The 26,204-nt window shown below is 40.0% G+C and overlaps 1 protein-coding gene across 1 annotated transcript in view; it reads right to left on the reverse strand.

Moving 5' to 3' along the window:
* Window positions 1–25,306, reverse strand: part of FARSB (phenylalanyl-tRNA synthetase subunit beta) — a 36,625-nt gene extending 11,319 nt beyond the window's left edge. The window contains exons 1-16 of the mRNA XM_066326255.1: window positions 25,214–25,306; window positions 24,131–24,186; window positions 23,601–23,755; window positions 22,989–23,061; window positions 22,574–22,689; window positions 22,105–22,255; window positions 20,812–20,920; window positions 18,505–18,575; window positions 17,154–17,215; window positions 17,016–17,067; window positions 15,462–15,523; window positions 14,843–15,050; window positions 14,338–14,418; window positions 11,236–11,328; window positions 9,040–9,157; window positions 3,656–3,808 (exon numbers count right to left, since the gene is read on the reverse strand). Coding sequence (XP_066182352.1) covers window positions 3,656–3,808; window positions 9,040–9,157; window positions 11,236–11,328; window positions 14,338–14,418; window positions 14,843–15,050; window positions 15,462–15,523; window positions 17,016–17,067; window positions 17,154–17,215; window positions 18,505–18,575; window positions 20,812–20,920; window positions 22,105–22,255; window positions 22,574–22,689; window positions 22,989–23,061; window positions 23,601–23,755; window positions 24,131–24,186; window positions 25,214–25,271 — 1,618 coding nt within the window. The 5' untranslated portion in view covers window positions 25,272–25,306. The remainder of the gene's footprint in view (window positions 1–3,655; window positions 3,809–9,039; window positions 9,158–11,235; window positions 11,329–14,337; window positions 14,419–14,842; window positions 15,051–15,461; window positions 15,524–17,015; window positions 17,068–17,153; window positions 17,216–18,504; window positions 18,576–20,811; window positions 20,921–22,104; window positions 22,256–22,573; window positions 22,690–22,988; window positions 23,062–23,600; window positions 23,756–24,130; window positions 24,187–25,213) is intronic.
* Between the last annotated feature and the right edge of the window lie 898 nt (window positions 25,307–26,204).

Raw genomic sequence — 26,204 nt, forward strand, 5'->3', positions numbered from 1 at the left:
ATGCAAAACCAAGGTTTCTCCCTTAAATCAGGGACTCTTAAATGTTACATTAGGAGTGAAGATAATTACACCTTCCACTTCACACCACTCCTTTGAAGACTGTGATATATAATCCACTGTCAGGATTTCCTAAGCCCTTCTTTATTCTCTTCACCCTAAGTAAGGCTTTACTAGGGACCCAAACCCCATGATTAACATCGCCTCCTGTGATTGCTGTCCTGATTTCTGCAAGAAAATTGTCATCCCAGATGGTCAGGCAAAAGCACAAGATCACTAAAATATTGCAGAAAATGTACCCATTCCTGACTGAAAGTTGAAATTAAGAATATCTTCCAATATAATAATAATAGTGCTTCTAGTTTTCAGTTCAAGGGAACTGAAACCAAGGAAAGCAAACTAAAAATTAAATAATTTTATGAAATTACCTGAAAACATATAATTACATTTGTTGTCTCTTTCCACCTGCATTTTTATATTTTAAAAATTATTTGTTCACTTTCTAATCATACATATCCATACTGATATTTACATTTTATTAATGGTATGGAATGGTTAAGTCTCAAAAATTTTATGCCTTTTTTTTTTTTTTTTGGAGCATATAGAAGTTTGAGAGTTCGATCACATCTTTTCCATCTATATTTGATTATGGATGCCTGTGCCATAAAACAAAAAGAAAAACCAGAATGCTTTTCTAGGCCAGAATTCACTGTCAAAAATTAATTAATTCTGTGCATTTTAAAGCAGTGGGGAGCATTTCAGACTTCTGTCTGCAAAACTTTAATTTTGTATGTTCAGTGGTAACAAGAAAACAAAAAGGTTCCATTAGTAACTTTTAAGAAAGTGGAAAGCATTGAGTGTCAAATGTATGTTGAAATCCTCAAATTCAGTCACTCAAAGGCCTCTCTTCCTTAAGGCTGCTCTAAACAGCTCTTCTCCATTTATTACCTAGCTCAGATTACACCAAAGCACAGTGCAAAGGCCAGGGGAACATCACAATTTCACCCATATTTTCTAGCATCTGTACTTTTTTCCCAGGTGTTGCTAGAGAGGCAAAACCACTCTGACCTTAAGGTCAAATCACAGGGCACTTAGGTGTTGGCAGAACAGCAGGAGCTCAAATAACCATCATTTGCACATATGGACCAAGCAGGACCATAGCACAGGCATTCAATTTTCCAGGGGGAAGCTGGAAAAGTGTCTGAAATATGTGCCTAACATATCTCTGTCTATTCTCTGCTGCTCATTTAAAGCTAGATTTTATTCCCTATATTTTTCAATAATCAGTGGAACTATTTTAATCAGTTACACAAGGAGTATAAACAACTGGTCTAACCCTACCTTTACACTGCTGCTTGCTGGTCTCACTCAAGCTTTGTTTAAATTATGGACAGAGACAGTACCTCTAAATCTCTGTAAATCAGAGCCCCAGGATAAAGCCATTTCTCGCGGTACAAATCTGTAATTTGGCACAGGCAATAAAACAGCTTCGTGCAGATGCCTCTAAAAATCTGTGCCATGTGTAACATCCTGATTCAAACCCTTGAGGTAACTGGCAATGTTCTTAGGAATTATTTCAGTATCCTGAGGTCTCTTTAAGGTGTTACAGGGTATCTTTGTTTCACTGAGCAGTTACCTTACCCCATCATCTGCTGCCATCTGTCTCACACGCTTAATTGACAAATTGTGAAGCAACATAAAAAAAACCCCAAAATAACAAACAAATAAGCAAACCAACCACTAAAAAAACCAAAACAAAATTCTCCAAGTTACTCTGACTCTGCAGTGAAGGTCTCAAGCTAAGTTGGTGCAGTGACACTGCATTTGCTATGGCACCAGAGTATCAGCCATCTGCATTGATAGCAAGGTTAAATTCCAATGTCAAGACAACTGCAAGGAATCCATGTGCCATCCCAGGAGAGTTTCTGAATCACTGGTGAAACAGAAAGTAGTAGATTTTTTTTTTTTTGCTATAACCAAAAGGCACAAACTGCCTGTAATATATTGCACATGACAAGGCATAATCCACCCTCTGCACTAAATGTGTCGTGGAGTAATGTCATGGGAATGCAGGGATTTTGAGTGAGCATTGTAAATCTCACAGCATCAGGAATACTGAGTAGCACTAATATCTAGAAATAACTTCTTCCCTGTGTTAGGATTATTTTTGAGGCCTTTTTCTAGTTTCTTGAAATCAGCTGTCATGTTATAACACAGAACATAAAACATTTGCAAATATTTTTCAGTACCAAAGTAAATTCTTGATATGTCTATTCAAAAACCAGCTACAGAAGAGTTTTGAGGAGGAATAGAATATTTCAGTTTGACTTCAATGGCAGCTGAGTACCCAGCTCCCATAGCCTCTTCCTAACTCCCCACTACCACACCCCTCTTCCAAACAAGAGGCTTTGCTCTTACATGTTCTGTGCTTGATAGAATACCAGAAGTATAATTGTATGAAGCATTCTTCTGGTCAACCTGGGAATCCTATTAACAATATTCTAACAAACCTATCGAGAGTTTGCCTAAATAATACTGAGCAAAATAGTACTTTCTCAAAAAAAGCAGGGAAAAAGCATCAATATGTCAGACACAAGTATGTACTGAAGGGCCACGAGACTACTCAGCTCAAGTGTTCTGTTGGGCATGTTGGCAGCACCCTAACAAATTTTCCTTGAAGTTCTATGAACAGGAGAGTTAGGTCAGGCTGCCAGGGACCCTGTGTCAGTGCCACTGTTCCAGGAAGTGCAGAATGGAGGCACTTCTACAAGCTGAGTCAGTTTGAGTCAGTGTCTCATATCTCTGAACACTACTGCATGAGATGTAGGTAGAATCATAGCTGCCATCCCCGTGGCCATGCTTTTCTATTCTGTATTTTCTATACTGTTATTTCAGGTATCAGAATAGATGAGTTGCTGGTGCTGCTCTCTTCCATCAACCTGTACTCTTGCAATGAAGGAATCAGGTCAGCCTACTTGCTTTCTCTCTTACATGCACAGGCACATACACAGAGGAGATTCTGCACTTAAGGATGTTATTTTTAATTCATGGGCAGCTCAGCCTGTATGGAGAAGGAAGAAGGCTGTTATACAACTATCTAAACAGCAGGGTCAGTCTCAAAGATAGCAGCTCTTTGAATGAAAGATATATAAGGCATGTATCTTCACATGAATGTATAAATAAAAGGTACCTATAAAAAAAAGCTATAGATAAAGCTAGAAACCAAAAGATAAGTTGTAAGAAGTTGCCTTTTCCAGGCTCTGTTAGCCAAGGAGAATACAGTGGGTGTTTGGCATATTCATCAGCTCAGTGAATTCCTATGTACCCTTGCCATCAGCAGATTAGATCATTATAAACAGTCCATGAAGCTCAGGGCATATGCTATATTATAAGGTCCATTAAAAAGCTGTGAACTCACAAACTATGTTAAGGTACTCAGGACAGCTCACAGAAAGATAGCAATCCCATTTTACAATCAGTGAATGCAGACAATGCCTTTTCATTATCATTCCATCATGCTGCAGTATGACAGCACATATAATGATATTAGTCCTTAGTCTCTACTGCTGAGAACAACCAAAAATTCTCCTCAGATTGTAGGGGAACATTTAAGCTCCACAACAACCTCTGCTGTACACTGTAGTTCTTTCTTCCTTACCTTCAGCTGCCTTGATGGTGTAGCCATTCTCTTCATTAGGTGGTACTTCTAGGACCTGCATGACCCTGTCCAGCAAACCATGGATGATCTCAAAGCCTGGGCTTTTGTTGTAATAAACTGCACATAGATGTCTGTAGTTTCTTGCCCCTACATCTGCAGAAGAAGGAAGCAATTATGTTACCTGGGAAACTTTATCACACTTCTAACTAACCTTGCCTTTTGCATCACTTTTCTTCTGCTGCCCTGTGAGGCACTTGTGGCCAACAGGAGAAATAAATAGGTAAAATGGATTCTCTGACAGACCTGTCATGTAGCCTGAAGAAATAAGGGAATTGCTTTAACCCACTGGGCTCTCACAGTCAGAAATGTAAAGGAAGATTTAAAGTACCCTATGCCTTGAGCAGGAGAGAGGCTTGTTATATAGAAGTATCTTGTATGCAGTGACAGGTACCAAGTGTAAAGCTAAGTGTTTCAGAAATTTAAAATAGACAAGCCAAAATGCAAATACCCAGTAGGCATGGAGAAGATTGTGATGCTGGTGGGAAAGCTACATATTTATAGAACTCGGCTGTAGAACAGCTACCAACACAAAACAACCAGCCCCAACCTGAAATAAGTGTAGTAATGTTAGCACAGTGATCTGTGAAAAGATCTTAATTCACAGAGGTTCCCAAATCACAATGGATGCTTTCTGGGATCCTCTTGGACACCCTTGCAAGCAAATAATCATGAAAAATGTGCTACACTGCACAAACCCAAGACAGTTACGTAAGTTTCTCCACTTTGGACAATTCCTTAAGTCAACCCCCTGCCTAATGTCAGAAGAACCCCCTTCTGACATTATTGATCTCAGCAAAATACATTTTCCCTTTTTTTAAAATTTTCAGAATGAGCATGTTGTTATATTTGTACCTTGGGGCTAACCCCACTGCAATACACACTGTCTAGGACTAGCGTGGCTTTTGAGGCTTTACTCAACATGGGTTTCAGCATTTTGATTGAGACAACAGGAACCAAGCTCAAAGAAACAAGAAAAGGAATGGGTTTTTCAGGCAGCATAGAGTTAAGCAGTAAAACTTCTTCACCACAGGATTTTGTGGATGCCAGGAGTTTGCAGTTTTGAGGAGGCAGATGGAGTCCATAGCTGATAAATCCACTGCTTCTTACTACAAAGAACCACATTTATTCTGGGAAGTCCCTGAGCTACTCCTGGCCATAGAGCAGGGGAGCCCTCTGGCAGCATCACCCACTTTTACCTCAGAAGCTCTCCTGCTTCTGCCCTGACAAGCACTTTTAGCTGGAGTTACAGTCAGAGCATTAATAACTCCCACGAGAAATTACCGCTCCAACTAAACATTTAGCGATAAAAAACTTGTCAGGAACTAAACAGGAAAGCATTTATCAAGTGACCAGAAATACACAGTTTAAAACAGTAAAACACAGGAGCATAGCCTACACACAAGTTGAAAGCTCAGCCTTTTTGAGACAGAAGTCATTCAAAACTTCTAGGGCAGCTACTTGGTACCACAGCTGCAAGTTCTCTCAGCAGTCACTGAAAGCTGAACTTACTGTGGCAGTAAGTCTGCAATTTGTCATTCAACGTTTTTTTCCTGTCATTATAATAATGTGCAGTGTTAAATAATGCTAGAGAATCCAATCCTGAAGTTAAAATGGCAACACAGGAGAGTAAAGGCTACAGGGAAAATACTAATAAATGCTGCATCTGTTTTTGGGTTTGTTTTTGGGCTGCTCTGTCTGTGTGTCACATGTGTCTCTGTTTCCCAGCTCTACTAAGATACCAACAAGTAGAGCAGTCATAGATGGTCAACAATTTATTTTCATGCTATACTGAGCAACAGGATAGAAAAAAAATATCTTCCCTAAGACAGCATGCTATTTGGGCTAGAGGTTCAGTAGAATGGTTTCCTTTTTTTTTTTTTTTTTTTTTTTTTTTAATGAGTCATTATGGTAGCAGGTTTTGTGACAACTATCTGAATTTAATGTCATCATGATTAAGATAGTCAGCGGTGCCTTCAGACCAGTTTTCTGAACTAAAGCATCTGAAGTAAACATACACAGTATTTTTATACCTCGTGTTTTCAATTTTAGGAATCTTTGGTAAAGGAAAGGTTATTTCTTTCAAGTGTTATAAAACTTACTCCTTTACAGAGTTCTATCACAACAGAGGAAGTTCACTCACTACAAGCGATAGGAAAGAAAAAAGAAAAAAGATATTGGGAATTGTAGGCAGAAGCTGGCAGATGTTAGAAATACTTCAGTTCTTTATAAGTCACTTAAGAGCTCTCATGTCATGCCATGAAACATTTCTATTTTTCAAGTGAGCTTGCCAAGTATGTCAACCCGAATTATACATAAATATATATGTGTGTGTGTATGTTTTCTGAGACTTCAAAGCACTTCCTGGGGATGCTGCTGAAAAACAATCCAAAGGATGGGCAGCTGCTTAGGAATATGTGAGCCGAAAGAGTGCAGAGGAAGATAAAGCAACCTTGTACACTGTTCCCTTCCAAATTAGAGCTGCTTCAGGAAAATTACCTGGTGATCTGAAAAGGGACACCTGCTCATCCAAACTTGTCTTTTAGCCTCCCAAACTATTTTCTGCAGATAACCAACAGTTCCAGACAGTTGGAAATCTGCTTCGAAAGGTGGCAGCAGCTGTACTCACAGATGATGTAAACTGTGCTGAATGTGTGCTACCATAAGCTTGCCAGATTCTCCAAGATCACTGGTCAGAGGTGATTTTATAATGGATTCATTTCTTTTGTTGTGGTGAGAGAAAGGGTATTCTCTCTTAGGCCTGGTGGTAAAGGTGCTGATTTATACCCTAAACCAGTGTAACTACCCTACAGAAGTGATTACCTATTGCTACAAACTACCCATACAAATGCTGTGCAACATATTCAAAATCAGTTTCCTTCTGCCCTGAGAAAAAACTTCTTTGCTCAGATTTGGTTCCATTTAGTTATATTAAATCTGCCACACATTTTGCTAATTTAAGACATCAAAACTTTCTGTCAGATCAGTCTGAAGAGAAATATGTTCAGTTCACCTTGGTAGGCCCAAGTTCTGTGTAAGAACTTATTAAAACCCAGGGTGTTTAAAAGAGCTAGGTTCATTCACACCTGGATGACTGCAAGATACCATTTCAAATACAGTTCATGTCAGTACTCTTTTGACCCATACTTTTGAAATTATTAATTCGAAATTCTGCATGCCAAAATCATGAAATAATAAAATTAAATTAAGTCAGTCTGATGACATAAGCCTTGTGCAGGAAATCTCATTCCATATGTGAGAGGACAGCCCCACATTTTTCAATGTTTGCAGTTGCCTTTCTCCATCCCCCTTCTCCAAATTGTTTATTAGGCAAGTTTAAGTTTGGGAGTCAGTTTGGGGTAGATAGTACTGATTCTAAACACAACATTAAAACCCATTTCAGATACTGTTCACAGTCTGTAAGGGCTCAGTCCATGAGAGGGCTGCCCAAGAGCAGACAGCACAAAGCTGCTGACTTAGAAGTCTTTGTCTGTTGCAATGATTCCCATCAAAACTAAGTACACCACAAAATCATTATTTATAAAACTGTTAAGCAGCCATTCACATAAATTAAGGCTTTCAAGAGCTGCACTTGACAAACATGAAATAAAAGTAACAATTCAACTCACAAGTTTTATAGTGCCAGAGTAAATGTGCTCCTTAGTCCAAGATAAACAGCTCCACTCTTGGTTCTGAAGAATGCTGATGCTATTCTGCCATCTGTCCCATGTTTTGTGCATTCTAGCTAACTGCATACCCAACAAGGAATGAGCTGCACCACCGAAGTGTCTGTATTTAATAAAAAAGAGCCTACATAGTTTGCTAAAGCTGCTTGTTTTGCTTGGCAAGGCTCTTTTTTCCTTCAAAAAGAAAAAAGGTAATCTACCAATTAAACTCATCACCAAAGCAATTTACTTGCCATTTTGTTTAGGCCTTATGTAAACCTTTGTTTTGCAGATCCCAGATACTTTAAACACAACCACTAAAATCTGAAACCAGATAATGAAACAACAGAACCATTGCTACCACTGAATTTAAAGTAATGTCAGCCTTTTTACTGAAGCAAACTCCATTCAAGTCCTCCCAAAAGTTGTAGCTTGGGAACTCCTTTTCTCTCAATATACCATACAGAAAGACACGAATCAGTAAAATTTAGGCAAATTTTTAACATTTAAAAATCCATTCTTACAGTTCATTTTCTTGTAATATATTTTTCCAGATAAAGATCATTTGAAATTTTGATCACCTACAGTGAAATCAGTGCAAAGAGGCCGCAAAACACAGGAAGGATTTCACTGAAGCTTTTGGAAAGTGAACGAGCTGCTTTGCCTGTTTCATGTGCAACAATTAAGGCTACAGAACAATTCTAAGGCAGCCATGCTTTCTAAGCATAGCTGGATCTAATGGAAAGATAAGGATAATACTTTTATTAATGAGAGAGGAAATTTTATACTGTGGAACTTTTTATTCATGGATACAGCTTTTTACACAGACTTGCTCCATTCTCTGTCCTGTACCTCTGCTACCAATCTCATTCCTCACATCAGTTATCAGCTTCCCAGAAAATAATTTGGGAGAACAAATACAAGCAATCCTGTTTAAAGATGACAGGAAACGGATTAATGTTGAGACACACTGACCCCAAAATCTTCCTCTGAATAACTGCTCTCTGGGATACAATCTGCCTATAAATAAAACCTGCTCTTCCCAGGCCTGAGACATTCTGCTGTCCAGCTGGCACAGCCCTGCACATCACTGGAACTGCAGTGCTCTAAACAGGCTCTAGAGCTGTGATAGCAGCATGCTTTTGGTATTTCTGCTTTCCAGGGTTTGTGCCACTTGCAAACACTACCACCAGGTAGTTTCTCTCATGAGATATATCCCTGTTAATGTCAATTACATTTCTGCTAAGAATACAAAGGAGCACTAGATTAAGAGCAAGAAAAACAGGCATATCAACACAAGCAATTTAGAGTAGATAAGTTTTTGGTGCAAAATTGTCTTGTGTTTATGCTTGTTGTTTTTCAGTATCTGTGACAGATTTTAAGGAATACTCAGATGCCTAAAAATAGTTACAGTGTATCTCCCTGCACTTTTGAGAGAGCATCTAAAATGAACAATATTTCCAGCTACTCCAAAATCCAGCTTCTAAACCAAGTTCTTAAATATTGTGCAGTGCACATTATTACAAAACCCCACTGTAGCATGGAACGACTATTATTATGGAAATGCCTATTTTAAAGGAAATATAAATTTACTTACTATTATCATTTGGTATGTGAATGTATTTTCATTATCAAACATTCTGAGAAACCTTCTCTTCTTACCTGTATTAGGATCTTTTACTACAATGTCAGAAATCTCAAAGAGTTTGAGAGGCAAGGGCATCTTTCTGTTGGAAGCAATAGTTTTCAGCAGCCCAGGAAGGAGGGTTGTACGTGCCACCTGCAGGACAAACAGAGATACTGCAAGTCAAATCCCTTCCAAAATATCTCATTTTCTTTTTTTCTTTTTTTTGTCCATTTGTTAACAAGAATTTAAAAGCAGTCAAGTGTAAATACTGCACTTATCTCTTAGGTTTAAGCAACTTTGATTTAGAATTACTAAACCTGGAAATGTACATTATCTCCATGTTCTGTATATTGCATTTTCTCAGAGAGTTTATATGTGAGCTTAAGAACCTGTACAATTTCACAGGTGGCTGAGTTGCAGTGCAAGGTAGAAAAATAACACAGAAAGTGAAAAATTCCAATAAATTTACTATCACTTATAAAAAAGACAAATTCTAAGTGCCGTTTTGGAAATATCAAGTGGTATCTAAAATGTTATGTTTATACTACAGGAAAATGCTATGTAATATTCAGTCATGGATACCTGAAATCTATAGACCATGTTTTCAAAGAACCAAGAGACAATCACACATGTGAAAGTACCTGTAAGAACAGTAACATTTCCTGTGTTCTCCATTCAAATACTTCCTTTGAATTGCACCTTATGTTATTTGTCAGACTAGAAGAGTCTGATTCAGTAAATCTAATGTAAGAGGGGTGGCAGTGACTGTCTGCTCCTTGACTGCAGGTTAAAAGTCACCATGTGCTCAGCCACAGTTACTTCTTATGCTTGGTCATGCAGCACTTCTGTCTGTTTACCCTACTTTTCTTCACCAAGGAGGAGTTCCAGCTGCACACTCAGTGTATGATGGACCCTGGCATCATCCTGCCCTTCCCTTGCTGGCAGAGGACAGGGGATGGGGAGAATCATCCTCAGAATCTCATCCCAGCTGCCATCTAAAGCTGAAAGTTTATAGTGCATCACAGAGGGCAATCTTTCCCAGTTTTCAGGGAGGCCTACAGATTTTAAAAGATTGAAGCTATTTTTCCCACAAGGAATTATCCATCCAGTAATAACCCTGCTTAGCAGCACTGGTACTGCAAAAGCCTGCAGTCTTGCAAGAACAGGAGTCTGAAATTGTATCTGGCTAGAGGGGCTGCCATGTCTTCTCTTTTTGTTCACACTTTATTGTTTGTACATTCTATATTACTCACTGTAATCCCTATGCTAAATGATAGAAATGATCCAAATGGTAATGGTCCAAACAGGTTCCAACAGTGTCTTGCATGACTGCTTATTTGTGGTACCAAATAGAATGTGTGCAAAATTTCTGTTCTCGAATCTCAGAGCAGCAGAAGTCTCATCAATATTAAAGATCTAGGAAGGTATTTCAGAAACTCAGAGAAATCAGATGTACTGAAGGTCTTAAGGAAAAAAAACCCCAAAATCACAAAATATTAATACCTAACAGACTCCTGAAACTTTTCAAAACCTTTCTAAAGTGAGTTTACCTTTTTATTTCTTAGGCTAGGAAGAAAAAAAAGGAGACTCTAAATTTATGTTCCTTGTAAACTAAAGAAAGCATCCTAAAAAAACCAACAACATTCTTAAAAAGAAATATAAAACCTATGGGTACACTCTGGTATATTCAGAATTGCTGAGAATACCATACTTGAGCTCTCGGTTTCTGCTCTAGCTAAGATCAAATGATCTAGAAAGGAGTATTAAAATACTTCAAAAGCATCACAGAATTAAACAAACAAACCCAAAACAAGAATAATGATGATCAATATTTAAAAAAACACCAACCCAAAAGTTTCCTACCCAAAGCTCAGGAAGTTTAGAGACTGCCAAGTCTAATAGTTCCTTCTGTGCTGAATAGGTTCTCTAGATGAGGGAGCTGATCAACCATCCAGGATCTTCTGTAATAAGACTGCTCAGTTTTGCCACATTCTGCCACACAGAGCACGGCACTTTGCTTTCTTGAAAAGCTGATAGCATTTCACACCGGAAGAGAGATTTCTCAGTGGACTAACAGAAGATGACGTGTTCAGCACATAAATATACACAAGCTCTTTAATGCAGGAAATGTAGCTTATAGTTTATAAATTTTATTTCCTGTAGGCCCCTTTCTCTCCTTTTTAAGTGTAGAATCCACGACAATATTGCTTTCCAAACGTAAATGATCTCACCTGAAATTCTGCCGTTTTGGGGTTTGCTATGCGCACGGCGTTTGTTGCAGAGATGTCCATGCCCAGTTTATCTGCAATATCTTCCTGAGAACACTGAAAATGACACAAAAACCTATCAAGGTCAAGTACTTAAAATAGACAGCAAGCCAGTGATGAAATTTGGCATCAAGAATGAACAAAGGGATTGTAGCACTGCCCTGTAATATATCCTCTCACACATAACACTCATAATGTCAGCTAAGCTCTAGTCTTTAGACTAAGTAGGCAAACTGGTTGATTCACAAATGTTAATTCCTAAATAAAATAAAGCTGGGTTTTAAAAAAAAAAAAAAAGGCAAGTGTTTATTTAGGCTTCTGTTACGGATTGTTGTCATTTATTTTAAGAACAGGCGCAGATTCTGCACCCTGACTTGGAGTGAGTGAAGTATTTTATTCTGAAAGTAGCACTTGTAGAGGGACTAGTATCTGTTCTTTTCACATGAAGTACAACAATCCCTTGAGGGGCACTTACATAAAGTACAGTACTGTCTATCAAAAACAGCTCCTATGGCCAAGCCTTCAATTTTTAGAGCTGTATTCTTGTAGTTTGTTTAATTTTGGGGGCTGAAGTATTTTTAAAGCCTGTATTCCAAAGGTGTATTTTTAAGCTGGTCACTAAACAAAATGCATTCACTTTATCAAGCTCAGCCAATGTCTGTGCACATACTGCAATAGATGCTACTTCCAAGATCCACACTTCAGATTTCCAGAACTTATAGCTTTATCAGTAATAAAGAAACCAGTAGCAGACTAGGCATGTAATTGAGGATTTGCTTGTGTACTGCAGTCTCCCAGAAGTGTTCCCTTTGCACTGGCAGCAATCACAAAGTCTGTTGATAGACCAACTGTGAGAAAAATGAGCAGATGATACCATCTGAAAAAGTGGATTATTGAATAATCATTTAAAAAATCCCAAATAACACAAGGAATGCTGAGCTTAGGAGGAGAGAACTGTGTTAAACAGTTTTCAGATGTGTATCTAAACTACAGCATGTTACTGTGATTTAACAAAATGCATTCTGGCTAAACTGGAGCTCCTCACAGAAGGCAACATTATTGTGTACAAGTGTAATTTGGGGCTCTAACCAAGAAACAGATTGAGTGCACAAATACATAAGCACTGTTTGTCATGTAACACTGGGGTACAGAATGTTGTAGCATAAATTATATCAAAGTTATAAGCCTCACACTGCTGTTTATATTTAATAAAGTGTTGGGGACACAGCAGACTGTGAATTTCATCCTGCCACAGCAGAAATACAAATATGAAATGTGATACCATGATACACTGCATGACCTTCAAAAATTCTGCTGTTACAGTTCATAAAGGTTCTCAGTTGTAGCAATGTAATATAGTAATGTGGTAATGTAATATATTACATGTTCCAGATATATTATCTATCTGGTGCTGAAAAAAAATGAACTATGTGTTCAAAGAACCTAGCAAGAGTGCAGCACTCAAAAAAGAATAATGAATTAGGAAATATTAATTTTGGATAATGAATTTCTTAATGAATAAAGAAAAACTTCAAAAGATTGACTATATGTAGTGTTCCCTCAACATGGTAGTATCAAAGGTCTGAATACCTCTGCTACATATTAGCACTGCAGGAGGCAGTACTACTTATTGTTCTGGTTACTTAAATGAGTTAGTAACCAAATATTAAAACTGGAATATGTTTTTCAAAATGAAACCAAATTTTGCTTTGAAGCTCCGTGAAATCTGAAGGTGTTAAAATTTTATTTGGTCCATTTGAATTTTCAAATCTGGTTGCAATACCTGAACTTTTCAACTACCAGAAGTGTTTTAAGAGCCTGAAAGGCTGCATCTTAAAATATTTGACGAAATCAGTAAAAAACAATCTGTGAGCAGGTTACTCTCTCTCTTAAGAGGTTGAGTACTTTCAAGGATTTGTACCTCTGGCCATCTAGTAAATTTTATGTTCAGGGGGAAGTTGAGAAACTCCAGACATTTTAACAGAGTATGTGATGGTAGCTCCCCATATGCTAAAATGTACACAAATTGGGTGTTTAGGCAAAGGCTTTGAACAGATCTTGCAACAGAAAGGATTTTTTTAAATGTAGAGTATATTTTCAATAGGTGCCTATGCCAGTCTCCATACAAGGACAGTTACCATATACATTTGGAGGGCATGGGAGTGTATTTAACTTCTTTCTTTTTAATAGTAGATCAGGTTCTCTGATCCAGTTCACAGCTAAAGGGTATGAACAAGTGGCCATGACACAGATGTTGTTTCCTACTGTACATTCTATTTTAGCACAACAATCCTGCTGTATAATTGCCATAGTACAAATTATGGCATCAGTTAATACCAGAGTGCACTTCCTACTGCAGAGTCCTAATTCTTGGTCAAAGACTACTAGCATGGCTGTAACAAATAATATCTAAACACAGTGATAACAGTTCTATATTTTTGACCTGTATTTGTTATCTATATACCATATATCTATTTGTTATCTATATTCAAAACCCTACCTGTGGTGAAATTTACAAAGGATATCTCCTTAGTGTCTGTGGACTGTAACTTTTTTATGGCTGTTCTTAAAATAAGCTCTTTGCAGACTGAATTATCTAATACAAGGAATTGAGGGCACGTGACAATACTAAAGAAAAATACAGAAACAGGTAAATCTCAATACACTGTAGGAATACCCACCAGAAAGTACTAAACTTTCATGTTGGTTTTCTGTATTATTGAATTATGATGAATTTCATATCTGGTGACCAAAGTCTTGAGAGACATTTGCTGTCCTACAATTTCATCCTATCAAGTTAAACTAAACCCAGTCCTTTAGCAGCTATTTCCCTCTCTATACATAGAACTACATACCACATTAACAGTGACTCATTTAATTTCTCTGACCTACAAACTCAACAAATATTATACTGTGATTCCAAAGCCCTAGTAAACAATCAGCTGCCGAAACAGTACTGGGTAATACATTTATACAACAACATATCCTCAGACCATCCTCTGCAGTTTTGATTGCATCACTATTTGAACATGCAATTAAGAAAAATATGAAATCAGTGTAATATACCAGGGCAAAAGTGAGTGCTTCAGTGAATCCAGCAGCTGCCATGTCCAGTCTCAGAAGTTCTGCAAGCTTATTGAGGGGGAGCTAAAATGAAACAAAACAGTTTTCAGCTTCCATCTAAAAGCATTTTGCTATTCTTTCCCGGGGTGATTCTGCCTGTTACATTGATGGTGAATTCACTGGGGAGGGACTATGCTTGTGTGCTTAAAATTTTTGAAAGCATTAGCCAGCTGCCTTTAGGCTTGCCTAAGGAAATGAATCTCCCAATTAGAGATTTAATACGGGCTCCCTACTTTAACCCTGCCTTTTTTCAAGCACCAGCAACCACTGGTCTTAGACTTATTCAAATCAGTGGGGCATCTGTTTTGTATCCCATCCATGGTAAATACTTCTCAAGGCAAAGCATGTCAAAATATTTAATTCCTAGGTTCTGTTTTCCCCAAAGCCCTTCTGGCATGCAGCAGTCATTTACTGACAACAGAGCATTCATTTGAAAGGGCAATCTTACTTGATTAGCTATGGTGTACGTTTTCGGAATCACCATCTGAATGTTGTTATAACCATAAGCTATTGCTGCATCTTCTACGATATCACAGGCATGGATAATGTCTGCTCTGGTAGGAGGGATTTCAACCTCTATATGGTTCCCATTCCCTGTGACGTGTGACTTCAAACACATCCTAGTCAGCAGCTTTGCCAGGCTTGATGGAGTTTCACTGAAAGAAAACAAGAAAGTGGTAATTTATGGATTTATATATATTGACTCGCTTTGTAAAGTAATCAATGTTTTTCTGCATTGCCTCATATCCTGCAGAATCTGCAAGTGCTTTATAGACTTTGCACAGACTTAGCATTCAAACAGAACCAGCTTAGATTCTCACTCATGAAACTGTCATTTTCCTGTACTTCATAACAGTTGCGTGAAGCCATAAAGAATAATTCACTTTCCCTGAAAGCAGGGGACTCTGTAACAGAGTCAGTCTAATTACCCAAGATAATCCCTAAATTTCTGGTAAATTTAAAAAAATCATGTAGTCTGAACATTTTTAAAACAATGCAATAATCAGTGTCTTCTAGTACCTTTGTCATGGTTAATAAAAACTATGTTTTCATTTGCAGTAACACACCTGATTCCTACTTTCTTGTTAATGTATTCAGGTTTCACCTTCTCTGTTCGATAAGCCAGCTCCTAAAAAGAAAGACGAAGATCTTAAGCATACACAGTGCCTTCCATTCCTACCTAAGAGGATTCAATCTCAGTAATCTAGCTCCTAATTGCCATTCTAAGATGACACCCACAGAAGACAAATGTGGAATATTGGGCTATATTTAGCATTCTAAAGTTAACAGGATTGTTGAAAATATACTCTAGTACATGAGGCAAAAGCTGTTCTTGGTTAAGCTGGAAGGGTGAAGGCAGCATGAAATCCCCGTTATTGAAACTTCCGATAATTTCTGATAAATGCAACTAACAGGGTCCCTGCAAGTTTCTGGTGAGCAGTTCATCCTAAGTGAAAGCCCTAAAGCACAGAATGGTCATGCATGAGATCTCATGGTCTTGTACAGATCAAACGGCTTCTAGGAGGAAAAGGAAGGAAAACTTTCTGTTTCTTTATTGGTACACAAATGCCTACCAGTATTTTCCTTAGCAAGTGAGCAACACATTTAAGACATTTATTTTGCATGTATTTATGTATTTCGTGTGTTTCTAAACTTCTTGATATACAAATCCTTAAAAACCATAGCATCTGAAACTTGGGGATTTTTTTCTCTATTTTATCTAGGGAAGATGCTTTGGTTACTGCAGAGATTTCTATTTGGTCGGGTATCTTTTCAGGATTCTTCATCTTTCCTCTGGTGATTAAAACTGACATTGTGAAAAAAAAAACCAAAATGACACTAGAAAACCTCTCAGCAAAAATAAGTTTATTTCCCTCTAAACAGTTTGTACTCCCTTGGTAAATCTGATTTTATTAACTCAAGCAGATCTGTCTTCAGTTACTTTCAGGAAACAGGAGGAATTGCTTTCTTCATACTTATTATGAGAATAAAAATGTAAGACTCCATTACTGCAAAGAGGTCTGTCTGGGGCTCTGAACTGAACTTGTAGTCAACATTCTGCCTTTTAGACCTTTACAGAGTTGGTGTCTGTAAAGTAAAAGACTGAAAAATGCAGCGTTACAAGGTTATTTTAACTGAAGGGCATTAAAGCTTCCAGATCTGATAAGTACATTATGCTGAGGCTGATTTCACTTGTCCATAGGCTTAAGGCTGAAGGACCTCTTCCTGCATTATTTTTTTCCTGATTGGAACACGTAGGTTTTAGAAGCTTTAGACACAGATGATGACCTTTGATTGCAATCTTTACTTGTTCCTGAAAAAGTTCCTATTACAGGCACTTCAAACCATAACAGTGTATTTTTAACCTCATCATAATTCAGTGGAGCTTCAGAATGACTTTCCTAGACAAGGAGAAGCTGGAGCTGGAGTTATTTTTCAGGGGTTTAGAGGAGGCTCTGACTCACTGATACAGAGAAAGTGCCAGGCTGAGGTTTCAGTCTACACACCTCAGAACCAGCACATGCTGCTGCAGGAAAAGAAAAGAATGTCCCTCTTAGCAGACTTTGTGTAAGTAAAGCCCTCTCCCTAAGGACACAGAGATCTCCCAGTGCTGTGCTTACCGGATAGATGTGGGTCTTCCCATTGGGATAAACCACTTCCACTGCTTCAACACTGAGAGAGACAGCAAAATGTAAATAAAACTGTTTATAACACATGGCTCAGATGTAATGTCCCTCTGCCTGTGGATTTATACTCACGTGAATGGCTTCTCACAATATTCACTGAACATCGTGACTATAACATCAAGAACAATTTTTGCCTACAAAACAAACACAATAATCACATTGAAATCTGCCATCTACTTGTGCTGAAGTAGACAAAATACCTTAATAAAAAACAGAGAAAAAAACCTCATCTTATACCCTCTTCATTCTATTCTAATTTCCTAGCAGTCTAGAATACTAAATTGAATTAAAAAAAAAATGCTTCTGATGAGACATTTGTGCAAAAGCTTGAAAATCTTTGGTTTTCAAGGTTCTGAAGCCTTTGTGTATCTTTTCTAAACTCTGTTCTTTAGAAACACAGGATTCTTACTACCATTTGGGACTGAGTCTTCCCAACCTTCTGTCTAATTAGTCATTTTACTAAGTTCAAGTGATAATGGAGAGGCTGAAGGGCTCGTATTGTTCAGCAATACATTATCAAATGACCTTGTTTGCAAATTTTTTTGTTTTACAGTTAGTATTTTAAGAAATTAGTATAATGGAAAGTAATAATGAGATTCAGATTAACTTATCAATCCACAAAGAAGTTTTTTTGATGCCTGACAGTGTTAATTTCCTTCATTTCCTTCATAGAACAACATTACATTTATTTTTACTATCAAGACAAGCAGTAGCAAGAAACAGTTATTTATTAGTTTGCTTAGAAGCCATTCCCCAACATGCAAATTCATTTGTGTTGTTCACATACTGTTTTTGCAGTAGGGTAACTTAAAAGCAGTTTTGTTCTTAAGCATCAAGTTACACACTTTAGGGAAACTGTCAATGAATGCACAACCTATTCAAGAACAGGCAATTATAACTCCTCAGCTTTCATGCTTCAGCTTGGAGTTACAGAATTTGCATATGGAAAGACTTGAATTTAGCGATTATTTGCAAGGCATCCCTGCTTGATAAAGATAACTAAGTAGAGAAATTCTTGTCTTTCTTCCTTCAGCCCAAATTTTCAGGAGACAAAATGAATCTTTACAAAGAGTATTCTGCCAAAACAGGAAGTCTTAGTAAATTTTACTCTTTTCTAAGCCTTTCAGATTTAGAAAAAGTGCTCAAAAAGAACAGTCTCTAATTCACTTGAATTATTTTCTCATACAAGCTGGACACTTAGTGTCAACATAAAGATACAGTAAAATCAAAATTCAGTGAAAACACAATGTTATTTATAGAGCAAGCCTGAAACTGTTTCCAGGGAATTCCACAGTCCTACAACTTTTGTATTGGAAGGTTGGCTCCAATGCCTTGATGTTGTAGGTCTTTGTATTGGAGCTCTATTAGCCAAATGGAAAACAATTATATTAAACCATATCAAAAGCAGGAAAGATTAATTTACCTTTGTAATATCTGTGCCTGTACATTCAATAAACACATTTCTGGTATTTAGGCTTATTTTTGTATGATCTCCTAAAACATGTGAAAACAAAAACATGTTAAGAAATATTATTTTTATTGCAATAGCACTGACTCATTTTGTGTCAGAAAGATCATTGTCATGTTCCACAGCTTAAAAAGGCCACTATCTACTGCACCAACATTCACAGCTGTTGGCAGAATAGCAGCTCTTTTAAGTTTTGAATTTATGAATCAAATCAAAGGAAAAAGGCAGATCAGACACACTGACTGGGTTATGCTTCATACTGCAAGACACAGGGATCTCCAGGTATCCTGGCACTCAGCTGGAAAACTCAGCTAACAGAACAGTGGCCATCTGCTGTTAGCAAAGGGCTCTGCACTGCCACAGCATCCCATCTTCCCTGGCTTTAGTCTCACATTCACATCACATGTGTGATATATGCCACTACCTTGCACAGGAGCAAATGAAATGGTTTTTAAAAATAGAATAAAAACTATCAGTAGTCATTCTGTGGTCCCTTGACACTGTCTGCTGATACCCTGTGGGTTGCTCTGCAGTAGTGATTTAGGTCCTAGTATGGGTCCCTTCTAGGTGTGAATTTGCTTTGTTTATACTGGGAATTATGATTTGTGCACTGAAGCACATCCCTGTTGAACTCAAAAATCTTCTTGTCTGGAAGAAGCACTTGAAGTATCTCCTTTGCAAACTGGGTGTGAAGGGCACCAGTAGCTGGTTCCCTACAGAACTGGGGTCTGTTAGTAAGCCACAAGCAATCTGGAGGACCTGCACAGAGATCTCATTCTGCCTGTTAGGTACAGATGGGCAGTGCACACCTGCAGTGAACTCCATGGCTGGGAACCATGCAGGAATGGGCACACAGAGTCCTAGAACCTTGTGGGATCATGCCAAATCCAGCCTCTTTGTCCTTCCTGCCTTTCCTTGCACCATTAATTAATGCAAATGCCCCCCACCAGAGCCAAAGAAAGCACCTGGATATACACAGACATTCCTGCTTCCTTTGTTTGACCCTGACTTAGCTTTCCTGTTTTAGTTTCCTATATGAGAAATTAGGTCACAGACAGACCTAATTAGGCGCACCAGAGATTTTAGGACTGAGGGATCTTGCACTCCCTTACAGCTGTGCTGTATCTCTTTGCAGATGGAATGTACTCAGCACCTCTGGACTTGCTTCAAAGCAAATACAAGCCTTCACTTCAGTGCCTGTAGATAATCCAAACAACCAATACAGATGTTTACACTGTTACAAATGCTTACACTGCATTATCTGTTTAGAAAGCACCTCTGACCTGGAAGCCTGTCTTAGATACTGTTCTCTAAAGCAGGAGCAGGTGCTAAATTTAGCTCAACCTTTTTAACTGATAAAATATAAACAATATGCACTGTTTATACCTGGAACACCCCCATGGAATGAGCCTAACAAAGAAGGATCAAGCACAGTGGTTGACACCATCTTCAATTTAGAACAGTTACTGTTACCAGCCCCTGCCAGAGAGTTTGAGCTGCCTTTTAAGAAGATTCCGGTTAGCTGGATAAGGTCTGTTAGGAAGCATACATCCAAAGATATTATCATTGCCAATTTACTGGTCAGGGAAATTTACTGATTCCTGACCTATATTTCAGTATATAAGTATACTGAATTATCTTTCTTTAAGGAGTAATTCTTGCCATGCCATTAAATGGCTTCAGTAAACCTGTTTCTCAAAAATCACCCGTGGTTTCTTTTGCATTCATGTTCAGAAACAATGCAAAAAAATTCTAGAACAATTTATTTTTTTCAGCAATTAAAGTCTGCTGAAATCACTTAGTGTGACAGCAATGTGATCCATAAAAACTAGTTCCCATTGCTGTTAAGTTCCCTCCTGTGACCTCAAAATATGGAGTACAAAGTTACAGTTACCAGTTACTGTTACCAGTTTACAAAATAATTTCTTGTAGGCTTCTTTAGATAAACAAAACGCTTTCCTAACAAAAGTTTCTGTCACAAGGAACTTCATGGAGCTGGGGAAGATTATGAGAAGCTCAATGCAGAGTTTTCAGTAGTACTTTTACACCCTCCTGATGAAGATGAAAAAAAGGAACACTAGCAGCCTAGGGAGGGAGCAAAAAAATTGACTACCTTTAAAGGAAAGAAGACTTTATGAAATTGTAAGTGAAACCCTTTTAAGAAAACATAATAACCCCTATTATACATAAGTGTTTCTGTCAGACACTAATTCACACACAAAACAGCAGTAACAGTATAAAGCAGTCACAAATTAATCTTACCATTGATGATTGGTGGCATGGACAGAACAACCCCATTGCTGTCATAAATGACAGGGTAACGTGGCTTGTTTTCAATCAGGTGCAAATAGTGCCGAAGGTGGCTGTCAGTCTGCAGAAACAAAGCACAGCCTGAGCTTCACTTCAGCCCACAGCCACAATCACAGAGCCACAGTCCCTTGGTGAGTAATTAAGAGGAATTTTCAAGGTGGGAAAGATTGGGTTAGAGTTAGAAAAACACTAGCAAAGGGTGTTTGCTCCCAGCAACAGGAAAAGTTTGAAATGCGAGAACCAGATTTTTTGTTTTCTTCAGAAGGGCTGAAGATTATTTAAGGATTCTCTCAAACATGTGTAGGCCTTGCTGTCCAAATGATACTCTTGCTCACCACTGCAGACAAACATTGCCAAATATTCTTAGTCTATAGTAACTCTTCTTAGAAGTGATAAAAATAAGCACTGAAATACTTTTAGTTATAAATTGTTGGATACTGATACATTTATACCTAAATTTGATTCAAAATTTACATTTGTTCTAATGACATAAGTATGTGCTGTACCAAAAACCTAATTTCCTTTTAGTCTCTTTGCTTCTGAGCTCTCTTACTCTTTAGTCAGAGATATTTGAGGAATTGTCTCTATGGCCAGTATGTGTGCTCCAGCAGGCTGTACACTGTAATGCCAGTGACAAATAGCATCACTTTCAAATGCTGACACTGGAACTGGCCCACATCACATTGTGAAATCAGACTTGATAGGCTCTTTTCCTAGCATTTGCCTGGTTTTATCAGGATGCTGAACCAGGAGCACTGCTAGACTTAACTTGAGCCTTTTACACAGCCATGCTTGCCTAATAGACAGTTGAATAAATAATTCAACATCTTCCCCAAGTAAACTGGCCAAATGAAGGTAACACTAAAAAATCTGGTAATATCTACCTGAAAGTCTTCCTACCCTTGTACACCAAATATTTATATGTAGATAAATACACAAGCCTTTTACAGTATTATTAAGAGCATCATGAAAAGCAATCTTCATGTCAATAAATCAGAAGTTTTCTACCGAACTCATTCTGGGAGTTGCTGTTAGCCCCAAAATACTTCAATGTATCTTCCACAGAAAATAAAAAAATTACCATGCATTGCTCATGATATGGAATGATCACTGGCTGTTAAGCTACAGAAGATAACTGTGTTTTATTTGTAAGAGCAACTTTTAATAACAAGGATATGAGAGATATATAGCCTTGGAAATTTATCTTCCTCATTTAGTGCAATGAGTGTGAAAAATTCCACTTACCCTATACAGATCCATAATTTGTGGGGCTGTGTACTCCTGGGATTGATTCAAGGGCTTAAATTTAATTTCAGAAGGTGCTTTGGCTGTAAAAGTAAATGGACCTGTGATGGTGTCCAAGTCATGGGTACCTATTGCTACTAATGCTCTTTTCCTAGAAATAAAGAAGGCAAAATAATGTTTTTACTAGTAATACTTGGAGTTTCTTAGAATATGATGCTCTACACTTCTATGCATTCACAAAGCTTACTGAAAAAGCAGAAGGATAATTTTGAGAAGCCTAGAAATTATTTATGAATAACATTTTAATAAATATTATTATGAATAACAACACGACTGTCTAGGCAAATCCAATGGGGAATGTTGCTATGGCATGACCATAACACCTCTCTTCAAGAGGGATGTGCAGCCTTAACATGTGATAAAATTATACACACAGACACTAGACACGATTTTAAACTGAAGCACTAACCTGCAAATATTTTGGTGCAGTTTCTCCTGGAGGTCGATGAAGCTGTCGTAGCGCTCCTTGGTAAACGTTATGTTTCGGAGGACGGCAGCTACAGCGTGAGGCCGGATCTGGGCAGTCTGCAATTCCAACAGCAGCATGCGGATTGCAACAGAGCAGCTGAAACTCTGATTTCAGCTGCATCTGAAACTTTGATCTGATCTGCTACTAGGTTAACCCCAAACAATTTGTCTATTTGTTCCTCCCCCTCCTCATTCCTAAGAGTAGATCACAAGGAGTAGAGATATTTAAATTTCTTTAGCTCTTGCTCTGCAAATAAGATTTCCAGTCTCACACCTCTTACAAAATGGTACTGATATGGATCTTGCTGCTTCAGCAACTCTCAATACATTTACAAAGGTGCAGTAAACACTTTTACCTGTTCCGTGATAATCAGCCTCTGACCTTCACCCTCAGCTGGTATTATCTTTTCAAACCTGGGGATATTTATCCTGAAACAAAAGCAGAGGTAAGTCTGTAGCTGAAACTCGACAAATGTAGCAGCAATCATAAGTAGGAAACTTTGCTGGTAACGTTTCTTGACATGCAATTAGCTAACTGTGCAAAACTTGTTTTTTATGGGAGGGTAAAAAGATTACTGAACTAGAAAAGAAAGAACTCAGCAAGATAAAGTCATTGCAGAAAAGGGAAATAAATTATTTGTTTTGGTATTTACTACAAAGGATCACAAGGAGGTTTCTCTGCAGGAGTTCTTTACAAAGGAAAAGTCTCAAATGGAACAGCAATTGAAAGCTTTTTAGAACAGATAAGAAACCCAGTAACGTCCTAGCCTAGACTTTTTAAGTTATGCAATACATCCTTTCCAGAGAAACACCTGATGAATCTGATCTACACACATAATCATACCCAAAATCGAAGCATGTAGGAAGTTCTGTTTACTATTTTTATTTGTTGAAGCATGGGACCAGAAATGGACCCATATTTCAACACATAACAAAACCCACAGAAATCTCACAGAAATCTGCCTTACCTTTCCTTAAAGACCTGCAGTCCTCGGACCAAGCCCTCCAGGCAAAGGAGATCATAGCGGTTGGCAGGAACATCAATTTTATAGAGAACGACATCAGACGCACCCTTTGCCTTTTCTTCACCTTTTTCTTTACTTATAATGTCCTTCTCAGATGTCTGAAATTAAGCAAAAATGCGGTTCTAACCTGATATATTTTAACATTGACAGCAGTATGACAGTGATAGAAGAAACTGTATTAATCAGAAGTTTTACACTGTAATCTGCATTTATACAGCAAATGGACACACCAAATACAAGAAAGTACAAAAAACCTCAAATTCAGAAAACTTCCAGAAAGTACTGCGATATGCCATCTTGGAGTCTCTTGCTTCCTAAGCAGTAACTTTTCTGAGGGTTTTTTTTCCAGATTCAAAACACCTGTGTTAATACAGTCCATTACAACACTGTACCAGGGGATATGCTAGAAACAAAAGCAGGGCTGTCAATATGCTACATCTACTCAAAAAGCAACAAATAAAAACATTACTTACAATTTCATCAAGCTCCAAACCAAACTCAAAGCAAAGCTCATCAAATTCTTCATCCGCTGTGAAGTAAGAGGGTGAATTTTGGTTAAAAAGCAGACTTTGGGCCTAATTTTTGTGCATGAGTCTGGAATATTTTCAAACAAGATAACAAATGCTATTTTGAAAAAAAAAAAAAGGTGAAAGTAATTTCAATAATTTTCCTTATACTTGCATCTGAGTAGCACCTTCTTTAGTATGTATTTGATTTATTGACATGATATTCTGACAGTCACAAGGGAGAGCTTCCAATCTTTGGAGCTCTGCTCCTCAGCCATGTCTGTCAGAACAACTCAGGCCTGAAGAGATAATGAAATCAGAAGGGAATATCTGGGCAGCTCCTGCCAAGCGCTCCTATTCTGATCAGTCAGGTTGTTCTACAGAGGTTGCATCAACTGCGTTGTAACATGTGAGTTACACAGCCCTGACCTGACAGTGCAGATCTGCACCGGGCTGCCTGCAGAGCCTCAGCTCCCGTCCGGTCTAAACCACTGCGTGTCCTAAGCGCTCCTTCAGCCGAGCTGTTCTTAAATCTGCTTCCTGAGCCAGGAAGGACTGATCAAACCCATATACACACACATACACACACACACATATATATATACTGCTCGCTTTGCCTGCTCCCTCCTCTTCTCTTTCCCTTTCGTTTAACCAGATCCTACAATAGTGAAACTCCAACCAGAACCCGCCATGTGGAGACTCGAGGCTGCAATTTCCCGAGAGATCTGGGCTCAAGCAATGGGTGCCGGGGCAATGGGCTGGAGGGGCCCGGGATAACACATGGCTGTGCCTGGCGTGCCTGCGCCGGCAGGAGCAGGCGGCAGGAGAGCCACGGGCGCTCTGAAGGCTGAGCTTCCCCGAGAGTCCCGGCGCAGCGCCGGGACAAGGGACACGCCGGGCGCAGAGGGCGCGGCCGGCGGCACCGTGCGCGCTCAGGGCTTCGCCCCGGCCGGGGCGGGCAGCGGCGGAGGGGCCGCGGCGATGGCAGCCCGGCGGGCGCGGTGCTGGGCGGGCGCGTCCCGCAGCGCGGCGGGCACGGCGGGCACTCACTGTAACTCCTGCCCAGCGCCTGGAACAGCAGCTCCCGCTTCACGCTGACGGTCGGCATGGCGGCCCCGGCCCGCACTGCGCCTGCGCCGCGCTCCCGCCAGGCCCCGCCGTGCGCCCTCCGCGCTGCCCGCGGGCCGCCCTCAGAGCGCGGCCCGCCGCCCCCCGCGCTCCCCGGGCCGTGACACCGCGCCCCGGCGGCCGCGGCGCCGCTCCCATCCCGTCCTGCGGCTGCGGAGGCGGCGGGCGGCGCGCCGAGCCCCGGCAGCGCGGCGGGCAGCTACGGCGGTGACATCAGCCCGCGCCGGGCCCCCGCGCTGTCGCCGGCGCTGGGCGGGACGAGCGGCCCGTGTGGGACCGCGGGTCCCGGCGGTGCCGCTGTCCCTTCCCCGAGTGGGGACCGCAAATCCCAGCGCTGTCCCTGTCCCCGCGGGGAACGGTGAATCCCGGCCCTGCCGCCGTCCCCATGGAGGAGGGGGGTCAGCTGGGGCAACGCTGTGCAAGTTTCGGCTTCTTTGTCACTCCGAAGTTTTATTTTGACGATCTCTGTCACGAACACACCCGAGCGAAGCGCCGCGGGCGGGAGGAGGCTGTGCGTGTGCTAGTTTAATTAAAAACGAAACGCTTTGACGCCAAACACTGCAGGAACTCTTAAGTTCTGGGTCAGCTCCATAAGCTCTTTAATGGTAAGAGCCTTAAGCACGCCCCGGAGCGCCGGGACCCGGCCGCTCCGAGGGGAAAAGCCCGCCCGGGCGGCGCAGGGGCTGGCAGTGCGCTCAGCTGGCTCCGCAGGCGCGGGGCTCGCTCCGACACGGCCGCGGTGCCTCCGCCCGGTGCCGCTCATGCGGAGCGGGAGCAGCCGCGGCGCTCCGGGCGGGGGGAGCCGCGCCGGTGGGAGGAGGGGGTGTAGAGCCGCCGCCCCCGCAGCCGCGCCCGGGCTCTGCCCGCTCCCGCTCCGGGATCGGGTTTCCCGCGGCCGGGGCGAGCGGCACCG

Source organism: Sylvia atricapilla, chromosome 10 (genome assembly GCF_009819655.1).
Source record: "Sylvia atricapilla isolate bSylAtr1 chromosome 10, bSylAtr1.pri, whole genome shotgun sequence".
Lineage (NCBI taxonomy): Eukaryota > Metazoa > Chordata > Aves > Passeriformes > Sylviidae > Sylvia > Sylvia atricapilla.